Source organism: Heptranchias perlo, chromosome 19 (assembly GCF_035084215.1).
Source record: "Heptranchias perlo isolate sHepPer1 chromosome 19, sHepPer1.hap1, whole genome shotgun sequence".
Lineage (NCBI taxonomy): Eukaryota > Metazoa > Chordata > Chondrichthyes > Hexanchiformes > Hexanchidae > Heptranchias > Heptranchias perlo.
In genome coordinates, this window is record NC_090343.1 from 46,999,589 (window position 1) to 47,026,688 (window position 27,100).

General features: G+C 46.7%; 2 protein-coding genes across 4 annotated transcripts in view; both read left to right on the forward strand.

The window, feature by feature from the left end:
• stx16 (syntaxin 16) overlaps window positions 1–12,079 on the forward strand; it is a 75,376-nt gene extending 63,297 nt beyond the window's left edge. For 2 of the 3 annotated variants that reach the window (XM_068000705.1, XM_068000706.1), the window contains exon 8: window positions 1,025–12,079. In XM_068000705.1, the coding sequence (XP_067856806.1) occupies window positions 1,025–1,129 (105 nt within the window). In that variant the 3' untranslated portion in view covers window positions 1,130–12,079. Of the gene's footprint in view, window positions 1–1,003 lie in introns of all 3 variants that reach the window. The other variant, XM_068000707.1, reaches the window with a different exon arrangement.
• Window positions 12,080–16,289: 4,210 nt separating this feature from the next.
• The window catches only part of npepl1 (aminopeptidase like 1), a 45,659-nt gene continuing 34,848 nt past the window's right edge, over window positions 16,290–27,100 (forward strand). The window contains exons 1-2 of the mRNA XM_068000704.1: window positions 16,290–16,486; window positions 22,463–22,648. Of these exons, the coding sequence (XP_067856805.1) occupies window positions 16,337–16,486; window positions 22,463–22,648 (336 nt within the window). The 5' untranslated portion in view covers window positions 16,290–16,336. The remainder of the gene's footprint in view (window positions 16,487–22,462; window positions 22,649–27,100) is intronic.

Here is a 27,100-nt window from a genome sequence, read left to right on the forward strand (position 1 = left end):
CACAAACACTGGACGTTCCCCGAGACCTCCCACAAACACTGGACGTTCCCCGAGACCTCACACAAACACTGGACGTTCCCCGAGACCTCCCACAAACACTGGACGTTCCCCGAGACCTCCCACAAACACTGGACGTTCCCCGAGACCTCCCACAAACACTGGACGTTCCCCGAGACCTCCCACAAACACTGGACGTTCCCCGAGACCTCCAGCAGCTATTGATACACCTGGGGGTCTCCTGCAAATATTGACCCCCGTGTCCTACCTTCAAAAGCCAATGTCCGATCCCCAAAGGAAAAGAATGCTTTCCGAACCGAGTCCGTTTTTGTCTGCAACAGAGTCACGTGGGAGGGAGTCAACGGGTGCAGAATCTGATGACCTCATGGCTCGCTGTCAGGCCAGGACCCCAGTTTGATCATGACTTGGGTCAAAGTGTTTGCAGAGACTCCAAAAACATGTGGTCATCGCTCAGTTGATGTTGGTTTGGGGACGGGAGGAGGGGTTGGGGGGTGGCTGAATGTGATATATGTAAATTGGAGGAAAGGGTGGATAAAACGGTTGAATTTCACAATGCATTAACGTTTGACTTAAAGAATCTGATTAAATTGAGAGACATTGGTGATGGAGGCCATTCTCTCTGATTACCACAGCAGCTGCACAAACCATCTCGTGTATTGTCCAGGTGAGACACAGTCCCCATTGAACGAGTGCATGTCGGAGGTGCCAACTTTCAGGATGAGACGTTAAGCCGAGACCCTGTCTGCCCTCTCAGGTGGATGTAAAAGATTCCACGCCAACATTTATCCTTCAGCTATCAACACACATTATCAGATCATTTATCTCATTGCTGTTTGTGCGATCGTGCTGTGCCTAAATTGGCTGCTGCCTTTCCCTACATTACAACAGTGACCACACTTCAGAAGTACTTCAAAAGCCCCGTGGGGCATTTTGAGGATGTGAAAGGTGCTGTATTAATGCAAGTTTTTAAAAAAAAAATAAACAGTGCTGTTTTTAATTTTTTCAGGCAGAGCAATACCAAAAGAAGAATCGGAAGATGCTGGTCATTCTGATCCTGTTTGTGATTCTAGTGGTTCTCATTATCGTGCTAATAGGAGTCAAATCGAGGTGATCGGCAGGAACTCTCCTGCGGTGGGAGCTGCGAGGAAAATTCACTGGGGTTGGTGATGAAATAATGTCTGTGGGGGGGAAAACTAGGGAACAGGATCAGATCCCCTGAATTGCTTCACTACAGAAAATCAGGAATATATTGTGATTGCTGTGTTGTAAATTGAGTGTGTGCAGTGGGGGGGCTGAAGGTGTGCTCTCTTGTGTTGCCGTGAGCAGTACTCAGATTTGCTTCTTTCCGCTTTCCGTCTCCAGCTGTTGATGTACCAGTGGTCTGTGCCCAACCGATCCATCATTAAGCGACAGGTTCAACACTACAAGGACCTTTGTCAGCATCTCAATTGCGTGGAGCAGGGTGTGGACTAGGGCGCCTCTAGTTTGCCTTGAGCAGAGCGGGTTCCCCTGCATTCCTTTCCTTTCTGTGCACCAACGTATTCGTTGCAGCCAACTCTGGTGCTGCGTAATGCGCTTCTTTTTAGGAGGGAATCACTTATAACCAAGCTTTGTATTTACGGCTGTGACCGATAGTGACTGTCGGAAACGAAACATTTAGGACTTGATGAGCAAATATTTCTCTGAGTTGTACGTGTTGTCCAGCTTTATTGTACTTCTCTCCGCTTGGCCTACTCTGTGTGTTTGAATGCGCAGCAATCTGTGATTTTGGGAGGGGAGGGGAGGGGGGGTGGGGTGGGTGGGTAGGGTGAGTTCTTCTCCTGCAAAGCATATCAATACAGAACGGTGCAGTGGGAGTCTCTGCCCACGGTCTGCCAGGGTCGACTGTCCACCTGCCAGGAGGCGCCAAGCCGAAGGAGGAAAGAGGAAGTGGCAGGGCGAGTTGTGGAGACGGCACTGTCTCTCTGCTGGAGGGTGGCTCGAGAGCTGTACCAGGGACTGCACTCTTGGCTGCAGTTAGTGGTTGAATGACCAAAGTAAGAATGGGATTGAAAGGATGAGAAAGAGTAACTGGAAGAAAATCATGGCTAGGACAGAAAATATCTACGTTTAAAATAAAGATCAGGGGTGATGGAAACGGAGCTAGCTGGACGCTACCCTGGAAAACACGACAAAATTATGTTTACTTTCTAAACCTAGTCACTTTCACTCGGACACATAGACTCTGTGTAATGGTGAGAGACCTCTCAACTTCCCTGGGCCTCTTTCAGTGGGAGTGAAGGTTAAACAATGTGCAGCTTGGCTGGCTAAAACTAGACATCGGATTTTGTTCTGTGATCTGTGGAGTGGCTCAGAATGAGCGTAAAGCTCTTTATAATCAGATGATTGAGTCAGTGTGGGTATGTATGTGTGCATACGTGTGTGACAGGACTCATATTGTGGCAGTCCCATTACTAATCAAGTCACGTGAATATTGGGACTTGGTGGAGAGATTTGATTTAATCAGGAACTTATATTTATTCTACCAATATGTAGGAGGATAAAGCAAGTATTAAGAGTTGGTGCACAACATCTCTACTGTTCTGCACTCTGCATTAAAAATTATTTTTACTGCTGCATCTTTGTGATCGTGTAGCAGCTTAACTTCCTTTAGTGTTTAACGGTTTCGACACACCTGAATAATTTATGGTTTTTCTTAATTTTTATCTATAATATAAATGGAATAAGCAGTGTGGAACACTTCTTTATCTCGAGGTGGGAGAGCCATTGTACCTTGCTTGTGAAAGATTGTATGCCGTCGCTCCCTGTTGTGGCTCCCTTACACAGTAGGTCCGACTGTGGTAGTAATAATCTGGAGTTCTTAACGCACGTGGTCGCGTTTCCAGGTAATGGAAATGAGCTGAATGTAGTGTCCGTAACAGAATTGTGAAAGCTGTTTATAGCAACCTGTTTTCTGAAGGGAGCTGCATTTACAATGGTGTCTGTTAATTCAGGTTGTGCTCTTGGACACAGTAACTCCAAGCCTGTTTTATGTCCTCTGAATGATAATGTCAATTAAAAATAAACTGTGTTTATGGCAATGCTTTGTAACTGTTGGGTTTCTGTTTTACACTGTTAGGTAACAGCATTCAGGAGTATAATGAGGTTGCAGTGAACACAGAGTAACGGAGCAACTTTGGGCTCTTGTAGGAGGGGGCGAAGTAAACACGGCAGCTGAGAGTGGTCTAACCAAGGGTGAGCAAGCTAGTCCTGGATCCGACCTTTCATGGCAAGGCTCATTTAAAGGAATACTGACTTCATTCAGTGTGTTTGCAAACTTTCCCCTCCATTTACAAACGCAACATGCTGGCATATTACAGTGGGGATGCACTGCCGTGTCTCTTACACACAGTGGTGTACATTGGAATGAGGAAGAGTCTTGCATTCATGTACCGTCTGAGGCGTCAAACCGAGGCCTCGTCTGCCCTCTCGGGTGGACCTAAAAGATCCCATGGCACGATTCGAAGAAGAACAGGGGAGTTCACCTGGCCAGTATTTACCCCTGAACCAACAATCGCTAAGAAAACAAATTATCTGGTCATAATCACATTGCTGTTTGTGGGATTTTACTGTGTGCAAATTGGCTGCTGCGTGTCCTACATTACAACAGTGACTACAATTCAAAAGTACTTAATTGGCTGTAAAGTGCTTTGGGCAGTCCTGAGGTGGTGAAAGGTGCTATAGAAATGCAAATTATTTTTTTCATGCCCTGAGGACACCCAAAACGCCTCACGGTCAATTAATTATTTTTGAAGTGCCATCGCTTTTGTTTTACAGGCAGACATGGCAGCCAATTTATGCACAGCAAATTCCAAAAAATAGCTAATGAGCTGAATAAGTAGTTAATGAATGGTGTGATTGAGGGAGGAACGTTGGCCAGGAGTGCCTTCAAAAAGGGGCCATGGGTTCTTTTATGTGCACTTGAATAGGTAGACGACTTAAGTTTAATGTCTCACCCGAAAGACTGTACCTCTGACATTGCAGCACTCCTTTGGTGGTGTAGTGAAAAGTCAGCTTGGTTTTAGTATGCACTCAAGACCGTAATGGGGCTTGAGACCACAACCTTCTGACTTGACCTCGCTATGCGGACAGAATGCACCACATGGCAGTGAAAGTGATGCAAGGCCCTTCCGTCCCAAATGAAATTTGACAAATACTTTTTCATTAAGGTGGTGATTTCATTCATGGTGGTGATTTCGTTCATGGTGATTTAAGGCAGTCTCCTCCCACACCTCCCGATCACTCTTCCAATCACGTTAAAGCAGCAACCCCCACTCCAAGATTATTTTATGGAAATCTTCCTCGGATGGTATTGGGTAGTTTCTCTTTCACTCATTCCCCTGGATGATGTTATTAAACCAGTTTCTCCAGAGGGCTCACATTCTTTTAATTTGCAGTTAGCTTAAAGAGCAACTATTAGCTCCTAACAGGACTTCGAGATGGGATTCATTGTATCCTATTTACTCATCTAACACTCACTGATCTATGGGCCAGTAAGGGACTGCACCTCCCAAACCTGTGACCTCTACCACCTAGAAGGACAAGGGCAGCAGGTGCATGGGAACACCATCACCTCCAAGTTCCCCTCTGAGTCACACACCATCCTGACTTGGACATATATCGCCATTCCTTCATCGTCACTGGGTCGAAATCCTGGAACTCCCTCCCTAACAACACTGTGGGTGCACCTTCACCACACGGACTGCAGCGGTTCAAGAAGAAGGTCCAACACCACCTTCTCAAGGGCAGTTCTGGAACCATAGCATTCGCAATGACTGTGCAGTGGTCTGAGTCCCAGAGCACTCCGGCCTACCCATCTCCTTCCAGCTGGACCAGTGGGGTCCACAGGCAAACTGAGTAACTGGTAGGTGAAATGGCCTTTTTGTGTTAATGGCGTGGATGTCACTCCTGTGCAACTCATACCAGTGCCTTCTGCAAAGAACTGCCATTTTATGTACTTGTGGGATGGAGCCTGACTGACTTCTGTGTCTTGTTGGATAAGTAATGATCTAACACAGGAGTTGACAGCTTAACTACAAACAGTGTCAATAATTGATGGCTCTACGTGTTTGTGTATTGAAGGACAACAAGGTCGCACTATCGGTGCCCTTCAACGGTATTGCAACAACACCTTTAAGAGTAAGTGAGCTGTTAGCTGCCCCTCATGGCTGTTATGCTTTTATTCAGCTGAGCCACGCTAACTAAGAAGGCTCAATCTTTCATATCTCAGTCAGTGCTGAGTTACCTGATCTCAACTGGGGTAAGGAGCTTCAAGTTGCCTCTATGTTCATGGAGTAGGGAGAACAAAATCAGTCGGAAGTCTATTCCATGTATAGTTTGCTCTTTGTGTGAGAAAGAACTTCCTGATATCTGTCCTAAATTTGCCTTTTAATAGTTTGGAACTGTGCCCTTTGTTTCACTCCCACTGTTTAATTTAAAGTTGTATTCTGGATTAGCCTTTTCCACACCATTTACTATCTTGTTTGCCTCAGTGAGACCTCTTGCATGCTTTCTTTCAAGACTGAAAAGTCTAAGTTTCTCTCATCTTTCCTCATAACTCGGAGGGTAGGCACTGAGGATCAGCCTCATGGCTCTTCTCTGTACCGCCTCCAAAGCTTGAATGTCTCTCTTGTGACTCAGTGATCAGAACTGGACTCAGTACTCAAAAGTGTGGCCTGACCAGAGAACTGAACAGTTTGATCACAACTTGTACTCTACTGTTTTGGCTATTGTAGTTCAACATCCTATGATTGCTGCTGTGCTAAGGTTGGACATGTTGAGCATCGAGCCTAAGCCTCCTAGGTCTCTTAACTTCATCCTTAGCCCGTGTTTCCTTCCTATCTTGTTTGCATTACATTCATCTGCTAATGTTCTGCCCACTTACAAATTTTGTCCAGCTCATTCAGTAATTTCTGAGCTGCTTTCTCCGAATCTTCTGCCCCTCCCTCTTGATATTGTCTGCAAATTTGACCAATTTGTATTGTGTTTCTGAATCCGAGTCGATCAAGCAATTTAGAAACAGTAGTGATTCTAATACTGATTCCTGTAGGATCCCTCACAGTACTTTTCTCCTCTTTCCCACCCCACTGACATAACTCCAATCTACTGGCACCTCTCCATTGTTCCGTGACTTCCTCATAAGGATTGTCAGCCTCACAAATCTCCTCCCTGGTTGCTTTTAGTAATCCGAGATTAAAAACCGTCCTGCCCCAGGGATTTATTTGGTTTGAGCCGTGTTCGGGCCGTTTAGGGCTTCCATCTCATTCATATCAGGTGTTAATTCTTGCGTTACCTCTAGGGAGGTTGTGTTGGCGATGTTTTCTCTCATGAATACATGGAGGAAGTTGTCATTCAGAATATTTAATTTTCATCCTCTGTTTTGAGCCTGTTTGCATCTTTGGTTCTAACCCCTTCTATGACTGTCCTTGCATTGTTAAAGTACTGAAGGAAATTCTTATTATTTTTGCATCTGCAGATATGGTTTTGTCCAGATTTCTCTTTGCCCCTCTTTTAATGTGTTTCCTGTGTTTGCCTCAGTGAATCCCTTCACCTTTTTCCCTGCAGGATTCCTACATTTCTTTTTTCCTCCTTATTTGGATTTATTATCATGGATTAATTTGTTAATCCAGTTCGGGCCACAGTTGTTTAGTCTGTGCTGGCTGAATCCAGATATGCATTAATCCTGCATCTTCAGCATTATGCCTCTAAAGACATTCCAGTTGTCCTTTGCTGAAGTGCTGTTGAACAACACCTGCAATCAATGTGCTTGTTCCCCTCATTTCTTTTGAAGCTAGCCCAGCTTCTAGTCCGTGGTATTTCTGAATCCCAGATCACGTTGAACTTGATTACTCTGTGGTTGCTGAGCCCAAGGGATACCTCAACTTCCATTTGCTGAATGTTGTCTGAGTCATAATTGGAAGCTGCTCCTTAATTGTTAGCCAAATATATCAAATGGGGTTGGGGGTGGGGGTGGGGGCGAAGATTGTGGTGTTAGACAGATCACTGTAAACAAATAGAGTGTAGTCATTTTCGTTAAAACAGAGGAAATTGAGGGTTGATTTGATTGAGGTGTTTAAAATTATGAAGGGTTGCAAAGTTGATAGAAACGGACTGTTTCCAGTGGTTGAAGGATCTAGATAAAAAAACATAGATATACAGTTGAACGTAAGAGATTTAATACAGAGAGCAGAGGGTTGTGTGGCTGTGGAATGCACTACCAGAGTTAGTGATTGAAGGAAAGACCATGTCAATATTTAAGAATGAAGTAGATAGACGGTTGAAGGAAAGGAGAATAAAGGGATGTGGGAACACAGTGGACACGTGGGATTAGGATACTGCGCATGTGGAGGATAAACACCAACACGGTCTGCCTATTTAAGTGTTGTAATTTTGATGTAATTCTATATGAAGTGTAAAGGAAATGGAAGAAAAGTGACTGGGTTCAGATGTTTTATAGAGGGGTACAGGACTGAGCGAGGTAGAATCATAGAATCATAGAAGTTTACAACATGGAAACGGGACCTTCGGCCCAACATGTCCATGTCGCCCAATATACCACTAAGCTAGTCCCAATTGCCTGCACTTGGCCCATATCCCTCTATACCCATCTTACCCATGTAACTGTCCAAATGCTTTTTAAAAGACAAAATTGTACCCGCCTCTACTACTGCCTCTGGCAGCTCGTTCCAGACACTCACCACCCTTTGAGTGAAAAAATTTCCCCTCTGGACCCTTTTGTATCTCTCCCCTCTCACCTTAAATCTATGCCCCCTCGTTATAGACTCCCCTACCTTTGGGAAAAGATTTTGACACTCTACCTTATCTATGCCCCTCATTATTTTATAGACTTCTATAAGATCACCCCTAAACCTCCTACTCTCCAGGGAAAAAAGTCTCAATCTATCCAACCTCTCCCTATAAGTCAAACCATCAAGTCCCGGTAGCATCCTAGTAAATCTTCCCCTGTGGTCAACAGGACCTTGTGTAGATTTAATGTTCTGGAATTGTGAATCGCTGTTTGTTTTTCTTCTGTCAGTAGAGACTGCAGTAAAAGCAAAACACTGCGGATGCTGGAAATCTGAAATAAAAACAGCAAATGCTGGAAACACTTAGCAGGTCAGGCAACATCTGTTGGAGAGAGAAACAGAGTTAATGCTTCAGGTCGATGTCTGATGAAAGGTCATCGACCTGAAATGTTAACACTGTTTTTCTCTCTCCACAGAAGCTGCCTGACCTGCTGAGTGTTTCCAGCATTTTCTTTTTTTATTTCAGAGAGTGAAACAGTCCTGTTTAAAGTAGATGTGAGTGGTTTGAATGATGATTTAGATTTCAGTAAATCTATATTGCTGCAATACTCTGGCTGTCCCAAGTGTCCCGTTGTCTGGAAACATTTGAAATAAAGGATTCCTCTCTGGGCTAGGTACAGCTAAATTATAAACTGGCTACCTCGGTGTCCAGAGTAAATCTTCCCCTGTGGTCAACAGGACCTTTTGTAGATTTAATGTTCTGGAATTGTGAATCGCTGTTTGTTTTTCTTCCGTCAGTAGATCAGAACAATAATTGTACATGTAAAATGTGAGGCTCCTTTAACAAAGCGTCATGTTCTAGGACTGCCCAGATTCACAGGACAAGGATAAGGACCAACTGTAGTTCAGCTTCATGCTTTCTGACTTATCTATGGAGTTTGAGGTGGATCGACCTCAACTGTTATTGTCGCAGTAGTCAGTGTCGCCATTGACCAGAAACTCAACTGGATCAGCCATATAAATGCTATGGCTACTGGAGCAGGTCAGAGACTGGGTACTCAGCTCCTGACTCCCCAAAGCCTCTCCACCACCTACAAGGTACAAGTCAGGAGTGTGATGGAATACTCTCCACTTGCCTGGATGAGTGCGGCTCCAACAACACTCAAGAAGCTCGACACCATCCAGGACAAAGCAGCCAGCTTGATTGGCAGTTCATCCATCACCTTAAACATCCACTCCCTCCACCACCGGCGTACCATGGCTGCAGTGTGTACCATTTCCAAGATGCACTGCAGCAACTAGCCAAGGCTTCTTCGACAGCACCTCCCAAACCCGTGACCTCCACCACCTAGAAGGACAAGGGCAGCAGGTGCATGGGAACAACACCATCTCCAAGTCTCACACAATCCTCACTTGGACGTATATCGCCATTCCTTCATCATCACTGGGTCAAAATCCTGGAACTCCCTCCCTAACAGCACTGTGGGAGAACCTTCACCAAACGGACTGCAGTGGTTCAAGAAGGCAGCCCGCCACCACCTTCTCAAGGGCAGCTAGGGATGGGCAATAAATGTCGGCCTTGCCGGTGGCACCCACATCCCAAGAATTAATTTTTTTTTAAGTTACAGTCCCAATGTGTTGGACAGTAATTGATGGAACAAGGTACTCAATCTCATACCTTATTTGAATGCTGGCGTTAGATAGCCTGACAAATAGCCCCAACTGTATATTGAAAATAGTTGGATTCAGTGGAAGATCCTGAATGGTGGGAAAGTGTCCATGATGGAGTAATTATCCATGGTCTTCTACATGGAATGGGTTTGATGAGCCCAGACTTCATGTTCTTGTGTCCGATGTGATACATTGGAAAGTGGCAAAAAGGAAGAGGTGACACCCATGAAAGTGACGAAATTAAGGGTAAGTGTTTCTATGGATATCACTTGTAGTGGTTCTTTGACTGGGCTGGAACAATATTGACCACCTAAGTGTGTTTTGACAGTGATAAATCTGTTTGACGTTTGAGCCAATAAGCTGTATAACTGGCCAATATTGCTTGGGCACTAATGCAGATGGCACCCAGGGGCTTCACTAGTCAGATATCTCCTTATCTCCAGTCAACCTATCTTAAATTAGTTATAGCAACTCTTAATTGTTGCTTTAAGACAACATGGTATTTTTGACGCATGTTTTAATAAGCACACATGTGTAGAGCTCCTTTATGGCTAACCATGCAGCTCACAGTAGGCGGTGTCAGCTGCACATTGCACTCCATGGATACTATTCTGACACTGGTTGCATTATACCTGCAGGCTAATTTGGGTCCAGTGCTCAGAGCCAGAGGGCGAAGCTAAATTTAACGAGCTGATTAGGAATGTGACTGAAGGTTATAGGGATAAATATAGAATAAAATGACAGACACCCCATGGAATAAAGGTGGTTCCTGCAACGCCTGAGATCTCGGAAATGTCCTAGGAAGGATGGCTCCCGTTGAGGATGTGAAACAGGACGTAAGGTTGGACCAGTGTTCTGGATTTACCTGCGGGAGACATTTTGTTGAAACTTTCCCCAAGATTATATGGTTTTGCTTAAACACAAAAGAAGGAATTGCATGTGGTGTGTGGGAGGATTGGGTTGACCTGCTCCTTATTTGTGTGTGTGTGTGTGTGTGTGTGTGTGTGTGTGTCTGGCCTCTGTGTCCGTGTGTTTGTCTTTGTGTGTGTGATAACCTGCCCTGTAGAAATTCTGTTACCTCAATAGGTAAATTTCCCAATTCCTGCAGGGAGCGTGGATCGGAGATTGGGTTGCAGTGCTGATTCTCCAACCTGTGATCTCTGTGAGCACAGGATTGGTGAATTTACTTGCAAAATTACTTGATGCAGCTAATGGTAGAAAGTCGGTTTTGTAGCAGAATGAATATCGAGTGGACCTGTACATCTTATGTGTACCAGTACTCAGCAGAATGGCTCCACTGCTCTTCTACAAGTGTGTACAGACTATTGTGTACTAGTAAGCAGGAAGGAAATAAAACCGTTTGATTGTGGTTAGGCCGATCTAGTTTAGTCAGCGCTATTGTGACACCATATAACTAGTGCAGATTTTCATCTGCCTTTTCACTGCACTGTGTCGCAGCTGCTTACGTGAAGCTAAGAATCACACACAAACTTAAAAATATCTGATAAAGGGAACAGAAAAAGTGCCAGACTCCTTAACAGGCCGGCAGTTACGAGAGAAGCTGGCTGCTCCTCGTCAGATGACCTTTAAACTGTCGGTCCCTACTGCCAATGGCCCTTTCAGCACACATCACTTCTCCAGGCCTGTTCTTCAGCTGTTGGCCAGTGTACACCAGTGAGAGCAATATGGCTTTTGAATGTTGCACCTTTCACAACACTGCTCACTGGCCCAGTATCTGCAGCTCCTGACCCGATCCATAGTGGCAAGAAGTGAGATCAGGGTGGAAATTTTATTTTGGTGCGGAAACTCTTTTTATCTTAAAAAATGTGACTCGACTGAACAGATTGTATTTAAATATATTGTAAAATAATATGAATTCATTCCTTCGTGGGTCACGGTTCTGGTTAGCGGTCTGTTTCAATGTAGGGTCTGCGCTGCCTTGTGCTGTGTGTCGATGAACCCACCCAGCATTACTAATGTTTCAGACAGGTTGTAAAGAACGCGGTGGTGTTCCTGTTCCTGTGCGCAGGCTGTGCAGTAGGAAAATGACTACACGCTCAGCCTCTGCTTTAATTGGTTTTTTTTTGTGCGTGGGAGGTGGATTGAAATGTCTGTGACGTGGGGAATTTTAACGGCTTCGGTTTATTTGTTAGCCCCTGGGCACAGACATGAGATCACACATCAGAATATGTGCACCAACTAACCGCAGATGGTTCAGTTGGGTCTGTCCCATGTATAGCTCACTGTCTTATTTCTGTACGTGTGCAGCACACACTGGGTAAGAAGGGAAACCTCCATCTGTAGCTGGTGCTGTGCCCTGAGCGCAGACTCCTGGATAGCGAAGTTGTATTCCCATCATGGTAGAGCAAACTCTTTTTGTAGCATCTCTGTAGAAGGCAGCTGTATTAGTGGTGTTATCTCACAGATGGAATACATTGCCTGGTGCCCATTGTTATACAGTGTGTACTGTACATAATCTGTGTATTTATATTTGTACACTGTGGGGATCTGACTTCAAATTGAAACACGTGTAGTTTGTGTATACTTTTGCTCGTTTTTTTTTGTGTAAGCTACGTATAATAATAAAAAGGAATTTTAAAACTTCAGCCACTGTATTTTTTTAACGACGGACACTGCACATTGAAATCAGTCCATGCTCAATCACCTGGGGTGGGTGGATGGTGGGGGCGGGGGGGGTTTGAGAGGAATTTTCTAGTTTTTTTTTCTCTACTTATTGGCCCTGGCCTTTTCTAGTTGTTTGCCTCTCCTATGAGATTACATGGCTGCCGGGGTAAGAAGGGTCTGGTCATGATGCTCCAGCCATCATGAGTGTGAGACAGGCTCGATGGACCAGCTGGTCTTTTCCTGCCCGTCATTTTCATATGCCTGTATGTACAACAGACATAGCTTGGGGGTTGAGGAGAAATGAGAGAGAGAACCTGATCTACTCCCATTTGAATCCCGTCTCCCGTTGGCTAATCGCAGCGTAGCACCAGTGGCAAACACAGATCTCCGCGACTGAGGTATACACTGCATCCTACTTTAAAGGAAGTTGTTGGTATGGAGGAAAAATACCAAACTGTGTGCCTAAAGATGTTGAGTTTGAGAGGCAGTCTCAATCCAGCTCCCAGTGCTCACGGGTTCAATGTGTAAAACGCCTGTAATTTAGCATGAGTTGGCAATCTAGGTCCAGGCTGGCTGGTGTTAAATGTAACAACGCCACTTCAGTGCAATAGGGGGTGCTCTTCTCAGGTTGACGATGTGTCGTAAAAGTAATGTCGGAAAACTTAACTAATGTCCAAAATGTGCTCTAGGTCAGGACGTCCAAGCTTTTGTCTTTGTGGGCCGCATCGGTACAAACCATGGAACCTTGGGGGCCACGCATTAGACTGAAAGAACTTGCATTTATATAGCACCTTTCATATCCTTGGGTCACTTAAAAGTACTTCACAGCCGATGAATTACTTTTTAAGTACAGTTATTATGCAAGCAAAAGTGCAGCAAGGTCTCACTGACAGCATTGAGATGAATGACCAGATAATCTTTTTTTGGTAATGTTGGTTGAGGGATAAATGTTTACCTGGACAGTGGGAGAACTCCCTGCTCCTCTTCGAATAGAGCCAGGGGATCTTTTACGTCTACCTGAGAGGGCAGACTGGGCCTCGGTTTAACGACTCACCTGAAAAACAGCCGCTTCCAACAATGCAGCACTCCCACAGTACTGCACTGATATGCCAGCCTAGTTTATGGGCTCAAGTCTCTGGCATGGGCTTGAAAGTATTACCTTCTGACTCAGAGGCGAGAGTGTTACCATGGGACCAATCCCATAAAGTTTAATTCCACGTTCCCAATTATTTGCATATCTTAAGTTGCTAATACTAATCTTTCCAATTTTGGATTTATCTACCAACGAGGCAACAGCACTAAGATCAGCCCTTTCCAAATCTCCAGCCCATGAAATTCAAACACAAACAGGACTGCGTTGCCTGGGCTTTGAGGGCCAGATTACCAGGGTTGCAGATCTACAGATTGAACATCTGCTTTAGCAGAGTTGTATGAGCTCTGACATCGAAGGTCCAATTTTTTGATCGTGGTAAAAATGAGGTTGAACTGGCCAAAGTTTGGGCTTGTCTGCAACTAAAACACAAGGCTTAGTCTGGCCCAGTGTTCTCGTGGGAATCCTTCCCTCTAATTTGAGGGAAGGCTCAGGCTCAGGAAAAGCTTGGCCCGCAACACACTTGTTGGGATCAGAAAATTCGGTGAGGAAGCAGCTCTTAAAGGGCTGCAGCTCGCTATTAAAAGGCGAGTTGTGATGGAGACAGAAAAGTGGATTAATTATTTACAATGACATGTGAGCAGCACTGCTTGCTGTCCTGCTGTAGAATTAGTGGTCCTGCTGCAGGATAAGTACCAAATGTACATATTTTGGTCTGAAGACCTCCCCTCAGTAAAAGTACAGATGCAAGTAGCATTAAAGTAGGTCACTAACCTTCTCTGTGCTGTCACGAGTTGCACCTGGCTGCAAAGGAAGAAAATATTTGCTGGTATCAGGAGGAAGGTAAAGGTAACTGTGCTCTTACTATTGCACCTTGTCATGTTTTGGTGTTATTCCTTCAGACAGTTTCTCAGGTTGAGCATCATTGGCCACTACTGTAAGCAGATCTCGCAATCTGTATGACCCGGAGTGCACCCTTTTCTGCCCTAGGGATCGTAACAGAGAACCCTTTGTGTATTAGCTACTGTCGCATGATACTTCTCTTCCAATAGTGGACTGGGCGTACACTCTGATCAAAATTGGGACGCAAGCTTTGGATCAATGAGAGGTTTTATTTACATAAGATAGACGAGTGAACAGAAAACAATATAGCACAGTGAGATGTATATGCTCTGAATATTCAAAAATAATAGATGCTAATCACTTTCTAAATAGAGACTCTAAACAACTGTCACTGTAAACTCCCTGGACCCATTACAGACTTTAAAAACATAAATTCACAGATTGATCGAAGGCGACTGCAGGTCGCCAATATAATTCTGCACTTGGAGGTCTCTGCCTCCGCAAGAGCTGTCAAACAAAGTCACTACCCCAGGCTGGGGCCTATGCTTTGGCCTGTGACTAGGGGCACTGCAAACACTCCCCGGCTATCCTGACACAAAAGGCAAAAGGCGCCTGCATTTCTCCATCTCTGATCTGCAGTCGCTCATAGGTCAGCAATTGCTTGGAATGTTTTTGTGAAGAAGAATGCTCAGAGCCTGTTCGTGTGCCATGCTGGCTGAATTGAACGATGTCTTAAGCAGCAAGGAGTCTGAGGAACAACGTGGGCAGTCTTTTGACAATGGCAGGACTGTTTATCTCTCCACCTGATCCAGCTGAGGTAAGTTGAACTGAATTTCTCTCATTCAGCCAGCATTAATAAAGAAATACCAGAGGTGGTAAAACATAGGCTTCCTTTGATATTTCCAGGTACCCGTGGAAGGGATCCCAGAGTAGTGCATCACTGCAGATAGACCACCGAATAGGGTTACCAACCCTCCAGGATTGACCTGGAGTCTCCAGGAATTGAAGATTAATCTCCAGGATACTCCTGTGAGCAACCTGGGGGTATTAAATTTTGTTTTTTTTTCCATTTTCTTCCAACACTTTTGTTTATTAGTTATAAAAATATTGCAGATAAGAGGAGGGGGATGAAGCCTTTTTGGTTGAGAGTGAAGAATCATCCACTGGGGTAAGGAAGAGTCTGTTTGCTTTCCGATTGGCTGAGGGAAGGTGGGGCTTTGTGAGATGGACGTGTTGGTCGACCAATGGTGGGAGTGAGAGGGTGGGGCGGTTGGAGGTCATGTGATGAAATCTCCCGGAATATGTCCAACCAGAGTTGGCGACCCTATGCCTGAGGTACCAGTGCACCTGAATTATGAACTTTATTTCCTCACCTGAAGCATCAGGCTTGTTTGGAAACTGACAAGGAACCGCCATCTCTAAGATGCAATCGAAATGCTCGCAGCAACCAAGAATTACAACCACCAAAAAAAAACAAAATACAAAAATAACGAGACATCCCAACAGAAACACCTAAAGCATAGGGCAGAACTGCAGCAATATTTAGCATAAAATATAAAGATTTTTTTTGCATGACCATGAAATCTACTTAGCTTCTTGAACACACCAGATTCATTCAACTGAGTGAGCAACAGGCTGTGCCCACGGTCAGAAATCAAGGCGAGGGCCTGCATTTAAATAAATGTGGAATTAAAAGAGGTCAGTGCATACAAGTCTAGAAGACTCTTTTTTTGCCCCCAAAATTGCCCAAATGCACCATGCGTGCTCCCACTGTCGGATTTCCTGAATCATGCCTGCTGCCTTTGAGGATTTACCCTTGAATGTGAAACATAGGAAAGTGTTTCATTCTCCAACACTTAGATGCTCACTTTGAAGACTACAAAAAAAATTAGAATAAATTCAGCTTAATCCTACTGACAGCGCTCACATGAAATTCATGGTCAGTATTTCGTTTTATTTTTGTGTCTAGTTTGCTGAGATACAATCCTAGAAATCACAAAGACCACAGAGGAGCTTTAGGATTTTTAATGATGTATATTAACAGAAATTCCTCAGTGCTAAAACTTCGCATCTTTCTAAATCCAACTAGTTTCAATGGGTTTGGTATTCATGTTGTAATAGCCTAGCTGTAGTTCCAAATAGTCACTTACAGCCCAGGATAGAAACTGGTCTCTTTTTGTATTATTCTGGGTCTAGGTTCAGTCTGAGGGAGCTGAACTGTGCTCTTGTACCCGGAACCTTTTAGCGCGGTTTGTGTGACGGGGGGGCCGAGAGGGGAGCGGACCGAGAGCCCAGGCTGGGTAAGATGGCGGGCGTGGAGCTGCGGTTCCGCGCTGGGTCCGGGGATTCGGAGCCGCCCAGCCGGCCGCTGCTGATCGTGGGGCAGCTGCCCAACCTGCAGAAACTGCGCTGGGCGGAGATCAGCGGCAAACTGCTGCCCCAGGTGACGGAGGAGGTGAGAGCCGAGGGGTCAAGGAGCGGGGACAGGGAGCGGGGCCGGGGACAGGGAGAAGGAGATAGAGGGAGCGGGGAGAGGGAGATAGCGGGGCCGGGGACAGGGAGCGAGGGGACGGGGGCCGGGGACAGGGAGCGGGGCCGGGGACAGGGAGAAGGAGATAGAGGGAGCGGGGCCGGGGACAGGGAGCGAGGGGAGCGGGGACAGGGAGCGAGGGGAGCGGGGCCGGGGACAGGGAGAAGGAGATAGAGGGAGCGGGGCCGGGGACAGGGAGCGAGGGGAGCGGGGCCGGGGACAGCGAGCGAGGGAGCGGGGACGGGGAGCGAGGGAGCGGGGCCGGGGACAGGGAGAAGGAGATAGAGGGAGCGGGAGCGGGGACAGGGAGCGGGGACATGGAGAAGGAGATAGAGGGAGCGGGGCCGGGGACAGGGAGCGGGGACAGGGAGAAGGAGATAGAGGGAGCGGGGCCGGGGAGCGAGGGAGCGGGGCCGGGGACAGGGAGCGCGGGGACGGGGAGCGCGGGGAGCGGGGACGGGGAGCTGTCTGTAGCAGTTGGACTTTATCCTTGAATGTGATTCTGGTAAATGTGACCGGCCCGACCTGGCCCCAGGTAACGTGCAGTTAGTTAGTGACATTATTGAACCAGAGCCAAGTAAATACAGACACACACCCAGGGACCCCCCTGTAAATACTGAGGCACACCCAGAGACCCCCCTGTAAATACTGAGACACACCCAGAGACCCCCCTGTAAATACTGAGACACACCCAGAGACCCCCCTGTAAATACTGAGACACACCCAGGGACCCCCCTGTAAATACTGAGACACACCCAGGGACCCCCCTGTAAATACTGAGGCACACCCAGAGACCCCCCTGTAAATACTGAGACACACCCAGAGACCCCCCTGTAAATACTGAGACACACCCAGGGACCCCCCTGTAAATACTGAGGCACACCCAGGGACCCCCCTGTAAATACTGAGGCACACCCAGGGACCCCCCTGTAAATACTGAGGCACACCCAGGGACCCCCCTGTAAATACTGAGGCACACCCAGGGACCCCCCTGTAAATACTGAGGCACACCCAGGGACCCCCCTGTAAATACTGAGGCACACCCAGGGACCCCCCTGTAAATACTGAGGCACACCCAGAGACCCCCCTGTAATTACTGAGGCACACCCAGGGACCCCCCTGTAAATACTGAGGCACACCCAGGGACCCCCCCCCCCTGTAAATACTGAGGCACACCCAGGGACCCCCCTGTAAATACTGAGGCACACCCAGGGACCCCCCTGTAAATACTGAGGCACACCCAGGGACCTTCCTGTAAATACTGAGGCACACCCAGGGACCCCCCTGTAAATACTGAGGCACACCCAGGGACCCCCCTGTAAATACTGAGGCACACCCAGAGACCCCCCTGTAAATACTGAGGCACACCCAGGGACCCCCCCTGTAAATACTGAGGCACACCCAGGGACCCCCCTGTAAATACTGAGGCACACCCAGAGACCCCCCTGTAAATACTGAGGCACACCCAGGGACCCCCCTGTAAATACTGAGGCACACCCAGGGACCCCCCTGTAAATACTGAGGCACACCCAGGGACCCCCCTGTAAATACTGAGGCACACCCAGAGACCCCCCTGTAATTACTGAGGCACACCCAGGGACCCCCCTGTAAATACTGAGGCACACCCAGGGACCCCCCTGTAAATACTGAGGCACACCCAGGGACCCCCCCCCTGTAAATACTGAGGCACACCCAGGGACCCCCCTGTAAATACTGAGGCACACCCAGGGACCCCCCTGTAAATACTGAGGCACACCCAGGGACCTTCCTGTAAATACTGAGGCACACCCAGGGACCCCCCTGTAAATACTGAGGCACACCCAGGGACCCCCCTGTAAATACTGAGGCACACCCAGGGACCCCCCCCCCCCTGTAAATACTGAGGCACACCCAGGGACCCCCCTGTAAATACTGAGGCACACCCAGGGACCCCCCTGTAAATACTGAGGCACACCCAGGGACCTTCCTGTAAATACTGAGGCACACCCAGGGACCCCCCTGTAAATACTGAGGCACACCCAGGGACCCCCCTGTAAATACTGAGGCACACCCAGGGACCCCCCTGTAAATACTGAGGCACACCCAGAGACCCCCCTGTAAATACTGAGGCACACCCAGGGACCCCCCCTGTAAATACTGAGGCACACCCAGGGACCCCCCTGTAAATACTGAGGCACACCCAGAGACCCCCCTGTAAATACTGAGGCACACCCAGGGACCCCCCTGTAAATACTGAGGCACACCCAGGGACCCCCCTGTAAATACTGAGGCACACCCAGGGACCCCCCTGTAAATACTGAGGCACACCCAGAGACCCCCCTGTAATTACTGAGGCACACCCAGGGACCCCCCTGTAAATACTGAGGCACACCCAGGGACCCCCCCCCCCTGTAAATACTGAGGCACACCCAGGGACCCCCCTGTAAATACTGAGGCACACCCAGGGACCCCCCTGTAAATACTGAGGCACACCCAGGGACCTTCCTGTAAATACTGAGGCACACCCAGGGACCCCCCTGTAAATACTGAGGCACACCCAGGGACCCCCCTGTAAATACTGAGGCACACCCAGGGACCCCCCTGTAAATACTGAGGCACACCCAGAGACCCCCCTGTAAATACTGAGGCACACCCAGGGACCCCCCCTGTAAATACTGAGGCACACCCAGGGACCCCCCTGTAAATACTGAGGCACACCCAGAGACCCCCCTGTAAATACTGAGGCACACCCAGGGACCCCCCTGTAAATACTGAGACACACCCAGGGACCCCCCTGTATATACTGAGGCACACCCAGGGACCTTCCTGTAAATACTGAGGCACACCCAGGGACCCCCCCCCCCCTGTAAATACTGAGGCACACCCAGGGACCTTCCTGTAAATACTGAGGCACACCCAGGGACCCCCCTGTAAATACTGAGGCACACCCAGGGACCCCCCTGTAAATACTGAGGCACACCCAGGGACCCCCCTGTAAATACTGAGGCACACCCAGAGACCCCCCTGTAAATACTGAGGCACACCCAGGGACCCCCCTGTAAATACTGAGGCACACCCAGGGACCCCCCTGTAAATACTGAGGCACACCCAGGGACCCCCCTGTAAATACTGAGACACACCCAGGGACCCCCCTGTAAATACTGAGACACACCCAGGGACCCCCCTGTAAATACTGAGGCACACCCAGAGACCCCCCTGTAAATACTGAGGCACACCCAGGGACCCCCCTGTAAATACTGAGGCACACCCAGGGACCCCCCTGTAAATACTGAGGCACACCCAGAGACCCCCCTGTAAATACTGAGGCACACCCAGGGACCCCCCTGTAAATACTGAGGCACACCCAGGGACCCCCCTGTAAATACTGAGACACACCCAGGGACCCCCCTGTAAATACTGAGGCACACCCAGGGACCTTCCTGTAAATACTGAGGCACACAACCGTCTGACATTAGAACCACGGCTAAAAGTTACGGAGCTGGCGACAGTAAATCCAGAGAACAGCAACACCCTTCGTTAGATTTACGCAATACACCAGTGTCTGGGGTGAGATAGAAACAGACCCGCTTGAAAATGCAGGTGATCCATGGCTGCTTGTACATTTAAAAGGATGTCATATCAAGTGATTTTACACAGATTAGTCAAGTCTGCCGTATAAAAAATCTACTCCAACATGCTGGGAAATAAACAAAATAAAATGAATTTTTTGGGAGTATAGGGAATGTTCCCAGATCTCCCCCATCCCTGGAACATTTAGCTCAGTTGTTACATCCTCCTTCAGAAATTCCTAACTCCACACTGCCCATGACCTGATGCTCCCACATCTGCAGGCCAGCGATGCCCTGGTCTTTGTTCCGTTCCCACTTGCTACCTATAACCTAGCCCATCTCTCTAGGAGTTGATCAGGATTCATTGCCTCTCCGACCCTGTGCTCTTGGCTTTTGAGGCTGCTTCTTTACCATTGTCAGTTTGACCCTGCTCCTAGCACTAAAATATTAATAGCACGTCAATCTATACAGTTGAACAAAGTGAAGGTTACAGAGGCAGGCTCAAAGATTATGCAGGGTTTGTGTGTGAGTTTCCTGTCTTCATGCATTCCACCTGACCACTGTTGGAGTTGTGCTGCTGGATGTTATTCACAGTTCAAGTGGACAAAGTACAAACATTTGACACACCCACCATTACACTTATCAAATCCTAATAGCACTGTACATTGGAATTGCTGGATGAAGAAAGGCCAAGGTCCATCTAGTTCACCTTTTACCATCCTGGGAGTTGCATGATTCAACGATAATGGAGTTGTTGACTCATCATAGCAGTCAATCTCTATCAACTGGACTACATCAGGTAGCATAGTGGTTATATTACTGGTCTAGTTAATCCAGAGACATGAGTTAAAATCCTGCCACGGTAGCTGTGGAATTTAAGTTCAGTTAATTAAATAAAAATCTGGAATATAAAGTTATTATCCGTAATGGTGGTCATGAAACTTTTGCATTGTCGTAAAACCCACCTGGTTCACTAATGCCCTTTAGGGAAGGAAACCTGCCGTCCTTACCTGGTCTGGCCTATATGTGACTCACAGCAATGTGGTTGATTCTTAACTGCCCTCAGTTGCGCAACCCCACTACGGACTGCAGCGGTTCACCACCACCTTATCAAGGGCAATTAGGCATGGGCAATAAATGCTGGCCTTGCCAGTGACACCCACATCGCATGAATGAATAAAAAAAAAACAGACCAAGGCAGGAGGCAGGGAAAACTCGTAGTGATGGAGAGCTTTGGGAACCTTAGGTCCAAAGTCACCTTTTCCTCTCAAGCATACTACACTTACCCACAAATCATCCCTCAAGTTACTCATGTACAGTGTCATTTTTTGAAAGAAATCTATCTAATTTGCATTTGATTGAATCAACGCTATCTACTTCCACCGTCTCCCTAGGGAGCCTGCTCCATATATTGACCACTCACTCACTGAAATAATGTTTCCACAGATTAGGTTTGAATTTAACCCCCTTCAAATGCAGGCCGTGTCCTTTGATTCTATTGTTCTGAATAAGGTGATACAGCTTGTCATGGTCTACACTATATAATCCCTTTAGAATCATAAAAATAGCAATTAGATCACCTCTCAACCTTCTCTATTCTGGTGAGAACATGCACAATTTACATAATCACCTGTCACAATCCAGTCCCTCTATCCCCTCAATCATTCTGGTAGCCCGCACAGAGTTTGGAACAAGTCAAACCCGATGAAGTCACGTCCCCTCACGGGTTCTCGTGGAACAGCTACCTGTACTTCTGGGACGTTCGCATTGATGATCTTCTGGAGGTTGAATCCATCTGATTTGACTCATTTCAATCGCTGTGCAGGTGAGTAACCTGTAATACTGGAGTGTTTGATTGCTTGACGCCGTGGCTCAGTGGGTAGCACTCTCGCCTCTGAGTCAGAAGGTTGTGGGTTCAAGTCCCGCTCCAGAGACTTGGGCACATAATCCAGGCTGACACTCCAGTGCAGTACTGGGGGAGCGCTGCACTGTGGGAGTTGCTTTCTTTCAGATGAGACGTTAAACCAAGGCCCCGTCTGCCCTCCGGTGGACATAAAGATCCCACAGCACTGTTTCGAAGAAGAGCAGGTGAGTTCTCCCCGGTGTCCTGGCCAATATTTATCTCTCAGCTAACACCGCTAAAAAAAACAGATTATCTGGTCATTTATCACATTGCTGTTTGTGGGACCTTGCTGTGTACAAATTAGCTGCTGCATTTCCTACATTACAACAGTGACTACACTTCAAAAATACTTCATTGGCTGTAAAGTGTTTTTTGATGTCCTGAGGTTGTGAAAGGCGCTATATAAATGCGAGTACTTACTTTCTTTCTTTCCTTCTTTCCCTTCTGCAGGCTTGGCAGACGGCACTGGGCACTCTTGTCCCCAACCCCACAGATAGCTGCCCCCTGTACCTGACTTATGCCACGGTTGCTGCCGTGCCCTCCCGAGTCAGTCGCCACAACAGCCCATCGGCAGCGCAGTTCATCACCCGTCTGGTTCGAAGCTGTCTACCTGGAGGAGCCAACCGCTGCATTGTGGTAAGTACTGCTCTCTGAAAACACTGCACAGGGATGGTGAAAGAGGGCCCTCTCACTGAGAAAAATTGTTTCCTGAAATATTATCCTAACTGGCTTGTGCCCTTCACACTTTAAAGTTACAGAACTATTTTTAAAATAGCCAGTCATTTCCTGCTGTTTTTTCTACTCGTGATAACCCAGCCTGTCCTCTTAAGGCCACTGCTTTTAATAGGCAAATCAAGGTAATTGTAGCTGATTGTGAACAGTTGATGTCACAAATAGGCATTTGTGACTGATCATAAATTTCAGGCTCCACATCAATGACCGTATTTCTTTTTTTAAAAATTGTTTTGCATCTGTAGCATAGTGTAATGCCTGGAGTATGATGAGTACATGCTGGACACAAGACGTTTTATAAAGTAGTTCTGGTGAGTTCTCTGAGCCCTTGATCTTTGTGTGCATCTCTCTCTCTCTCTCATGTTTACCTGTCTCTCTCTCCGCTGCAGTATCCCTGTTTTTCTCTCTGGGTTTCTTTGTCTCTAATGATTATCCCCATTGTGTCCACTGATCTTCTCCTGAATTTCTGTGCCCACCCACCTAATTTCTCTCAATTGGGCCTCTTTTTTTGAATGATCTTCCTTAACAATGGTCTGGGAACGACAGATGCCTGTTACCGCTGGTGTCTGTTACCACTGGTATCTGCGTGCTTCTGATCTGTGCTTTCATGTTTCTTCACTAATTTCTCTCTTTGTGCCCAGATCTCTCTCTTTGTTCCCAGTATCTCTGTTTCTCGCGCACTCTTGCTCTTGTGCTCTCGTTCTCTGCATGTGTCTCTTTGTCTCCCACTCTCTTTCTTGCTCTTTTTCTCCTGCTTACGATTGTGCTCGCTCTCACGTGCACTCTCTCACTGTCGTGTGACCTCTCTCTCAATCTCAGGCGTGCACTCGCTCTTGTGCTTCTCTCTTTCTTTCCCAGCCCTCCGGTACCGTGCCGGGCATGAGCCTGGACAGTGAGTGTTGACGCAGTAGGGGTGGCATTACATCTGCACCTGATCCTCTTCTCACTTGCTGATCCATGCTCTGTGCTAGTTTAACTGATCTCACCCAATATGTATTTGGGATGCTTCACCTGGCCTCAACACCCTTGGGGATAGGGGGAGAAAATGAACCCTGGTTAATGCTCCTGATCACTCATAGAAAAATGTCTTGGGTTTGCCTGTGATGCCGTACACAGTCGAATATACAAGCTCAAACATGACAAATGGCCACTTGAGTGAGGTACCTGAAGGCTGCTGGTGCCTATGGAACTGTATCCCAGCAGGAGCCGGGGCTTTCAGGAGCTGTAGAAATTTGGAAATTTTAGAAGAAAGGTAACTTAGTTTAAAGTCTTGTTTTAAACTAATCAAAGAGCCTTGTGCTCTTGGTGAGTTTTATAATAAATGATGTGGGAGAGTCACATTTAACAATATTTCTATGCTTCTCTGTAATGTGACCTCAGCTATCCTGGAGAGGAGCGTGAGAACTGAAAACAAGAAGCTAAGAGTTTGCGTCCCACTGAAGGCCTGTCTGCAGATCCTTCGGATGAGAAGGCTACTTCTTCAGTCCTATGGGCACGATTGGAAGAAGCACAGGGAGATCTCCCGGTGTCTTCACCAACATTCCTTCCTCACCCAATGCCACCAAAAGCAGATTCACTGGCCATTCATCTCTTTGCTGTTTGTGGGTTCCTGCTGTGTGCAAAATGGCTGCCACCTTCAACTACATAATAGTCACTGCACTTCAAAGCAATTGATTGTGAAGCACTTTGGGATGTTTCTGAGAGAGCTTTTTGGTGCTATTTAATTGCAAGTCTTTGTGAAAATTGGGTAATTGCAGTTCACAGATACCAAATATATTTCCTTGCTGAATGTTATACTTGTCAAGCTGAGAGTGACCATAAGACCATATGAGATAGGAGCAGGAGTAGGCCATTCGGCCCTTCGAGCCTGCTCCGCCATTTAATGAGATCATGGCTGATCTGATTTTTACCTCAATTCCACTTTCCCGCCCTTTCCCCATATCCTTTGACTCCCTCGCTGATCAAAAATTTGTCTAACTCAGCCTTGAATGTATTCAATGACTCAGCCTCCACAGCTTTTAGGGGTAAAGAATTCCAAAGATTCATGATCCTCTGGGAGAAGAAATTCCTCCTCATTTCCGTCTTAAATGGGCGATCCCTTATTCTGAGACTATGCCATCTACCCTATCGAGTCCTCTCAGAATCTTGTTTCAGTAAGATCTCCTCTCATTCTTCTAAACTCCAATGAGTATAGACCCAACTTGTTCAATCTTTCCTCATAAGACAACCCTTCCATACCCAGAATCAACCTAGTGAACCTTCTCTGAACTGCCTCCAATGCCTTAAATAAGGGTACCAGAACTGTACGCAGTACTCCAGGTGTGGTCTCACCGGCACCCTGTACAACTGTAGCATGACTTCCCTGCTTTTATACTCCATCCCCCTAGAAATAAAGGCCAATATTCCGTTTGCCTTCCAGATTACCTGCTGCACCTGTATGTTGACTTTTTGTGTTTCATGTACGAGGACACCCAGATCCCTCTGTACCGCAGCATTTTGTAGTATTTCTCCATTCAAATAATATTTTGCTTTTTTATTTTTCCTCCCAAAGTGGATGACTTCACATTTTCCCACATTATATTCCATCTGCCAAATTTTTGCCCATTTGCTTAACCTGTCAATATCCCTTTGCAGACACTTTGTGTCCTCATCGCAACTTGCTTTTCCACCTATCTTTGTATCATCAGCAAATTTGGCCACAATACACTCTGTTCCTTCATCCAAGTCATTGATATATATTGTAAATAGTTGAGGCCCCAGCACTGAGCCCTGCGGCACTCCACTAGTTACAGATTGCCATTTTGAAAATGACCCTTTTATCCCGACTCTTTGTTAGTTAGCCAATCCTCTATCCATGCCAGTATATTACCCCAACACATGAGCTCTTATCTTGCGTTGTAATCTTTTATGTGGCACCTTATCGAATGCCTTTTGGAAATCCAAATATACTGCATCCATTGGTTCCCCTTTATCCACCCTGTGGTGGGTAAAATTTTGGAGTCTATTATTAAGGAGACAGTAGCGGAACATTTGGATAAACATAATTTAATAGGACAAAGTCAGCATGGCTTTACGAAGGGGAAGTCATGTCTGACAAATTTGCTTGAGTTCTTTGAGGACATAACGTACAGGGTGGATAAAGGGGAACCAGTGGACATAGTGTATTTAGACTTCCAGAAGGCATTCGACAAGGTGCCACATAAAAGATTATTGCTCAAGATAAAGAATCATTGGATTGGGGGTAATATTCTGGCATGGGTGGAGGATTGGTTATCTAACAGGAAGCAGAGAGTTGGGATAAATGGTTCATTCTCGGACTGGCAACCAGTAGCCAGTGGCGTTCCGCAGGGGTCGGTACTGGGTCCCCAACTCTTTACAATCTATATTAACGATTTGGAGGAGGGGACCAAGTGTAACATATCAAAGTTTGCAGATGATACAAAGATGGGAGGGAAAGTAGAGAGTGAGGAGGACATAAAAAACCTACAAGGGGATATAGACAGGCTGGGTGAGTGGGCGGAGATTTGGCAGATGCAATACAATATTGGAAAATGTGAGGTTATGCACTTTGGCAGGAAAAATCAGAAAGCAAGTTATTATCATAATGGCGAGAAACTGGAAAGTACTGCAGTACAAAGGGATCTGGGGGTCTTAGTGCAAGAAAATCAAAAAGTTAGTATGCAGGTGCAGCAGGTGACCAAGAAGGCCAACGGAATGTTGCCTTTTATTGCTAGGGGGATAGAATATAAAAACAGGGAGGTATTGCTGCAGTTATATAAGGTATTGGTGAGACCGCACCTGGAATACTGCATACAGTTTTGGTGTCCATACTTAAGAGAAGACATACTTGCTCTCGAGGCAGTACAAAGAAGGTTCACTCGGTTAATCCCGGGGATGAGGGGGCGGACGTATGAGGAGAGGTTGAGTAGATTGGGACTCTAGTCATTGGAGTTCAGAAGAATGAGATGCGATCTTATTGAAACATATAAGATTGTGAAGGGGCTTGATCGGGTGGATGCGGTAAGGATGTTCCCAAGGATGGGTGAAACTAGAACTAGGGGGCATAATCTTAGAATAAGGAGCTGCTCTTTCAAAACTGAGATGAGGAGAAACTTCTTCACTCAGAGGGTAGTAGGTCTGTGGCATTTGCTGCCCCAGGAAGCTGTGGAGGCTACATCATTAAATAAATTTAAAACAGAAATAGACAGTTTCCTAGAAGTAAAGGGAATTAGGGGTTACGGGGAGCGGGCAGGAAATTGGACATGAATTTAGATTTGAGGTTAGGATCAGATCAGCCATGATCTTATTGAATGGTGTAGCAGGCTCGAGGGGCCGATTGGCCTACTCCTGCTCCTA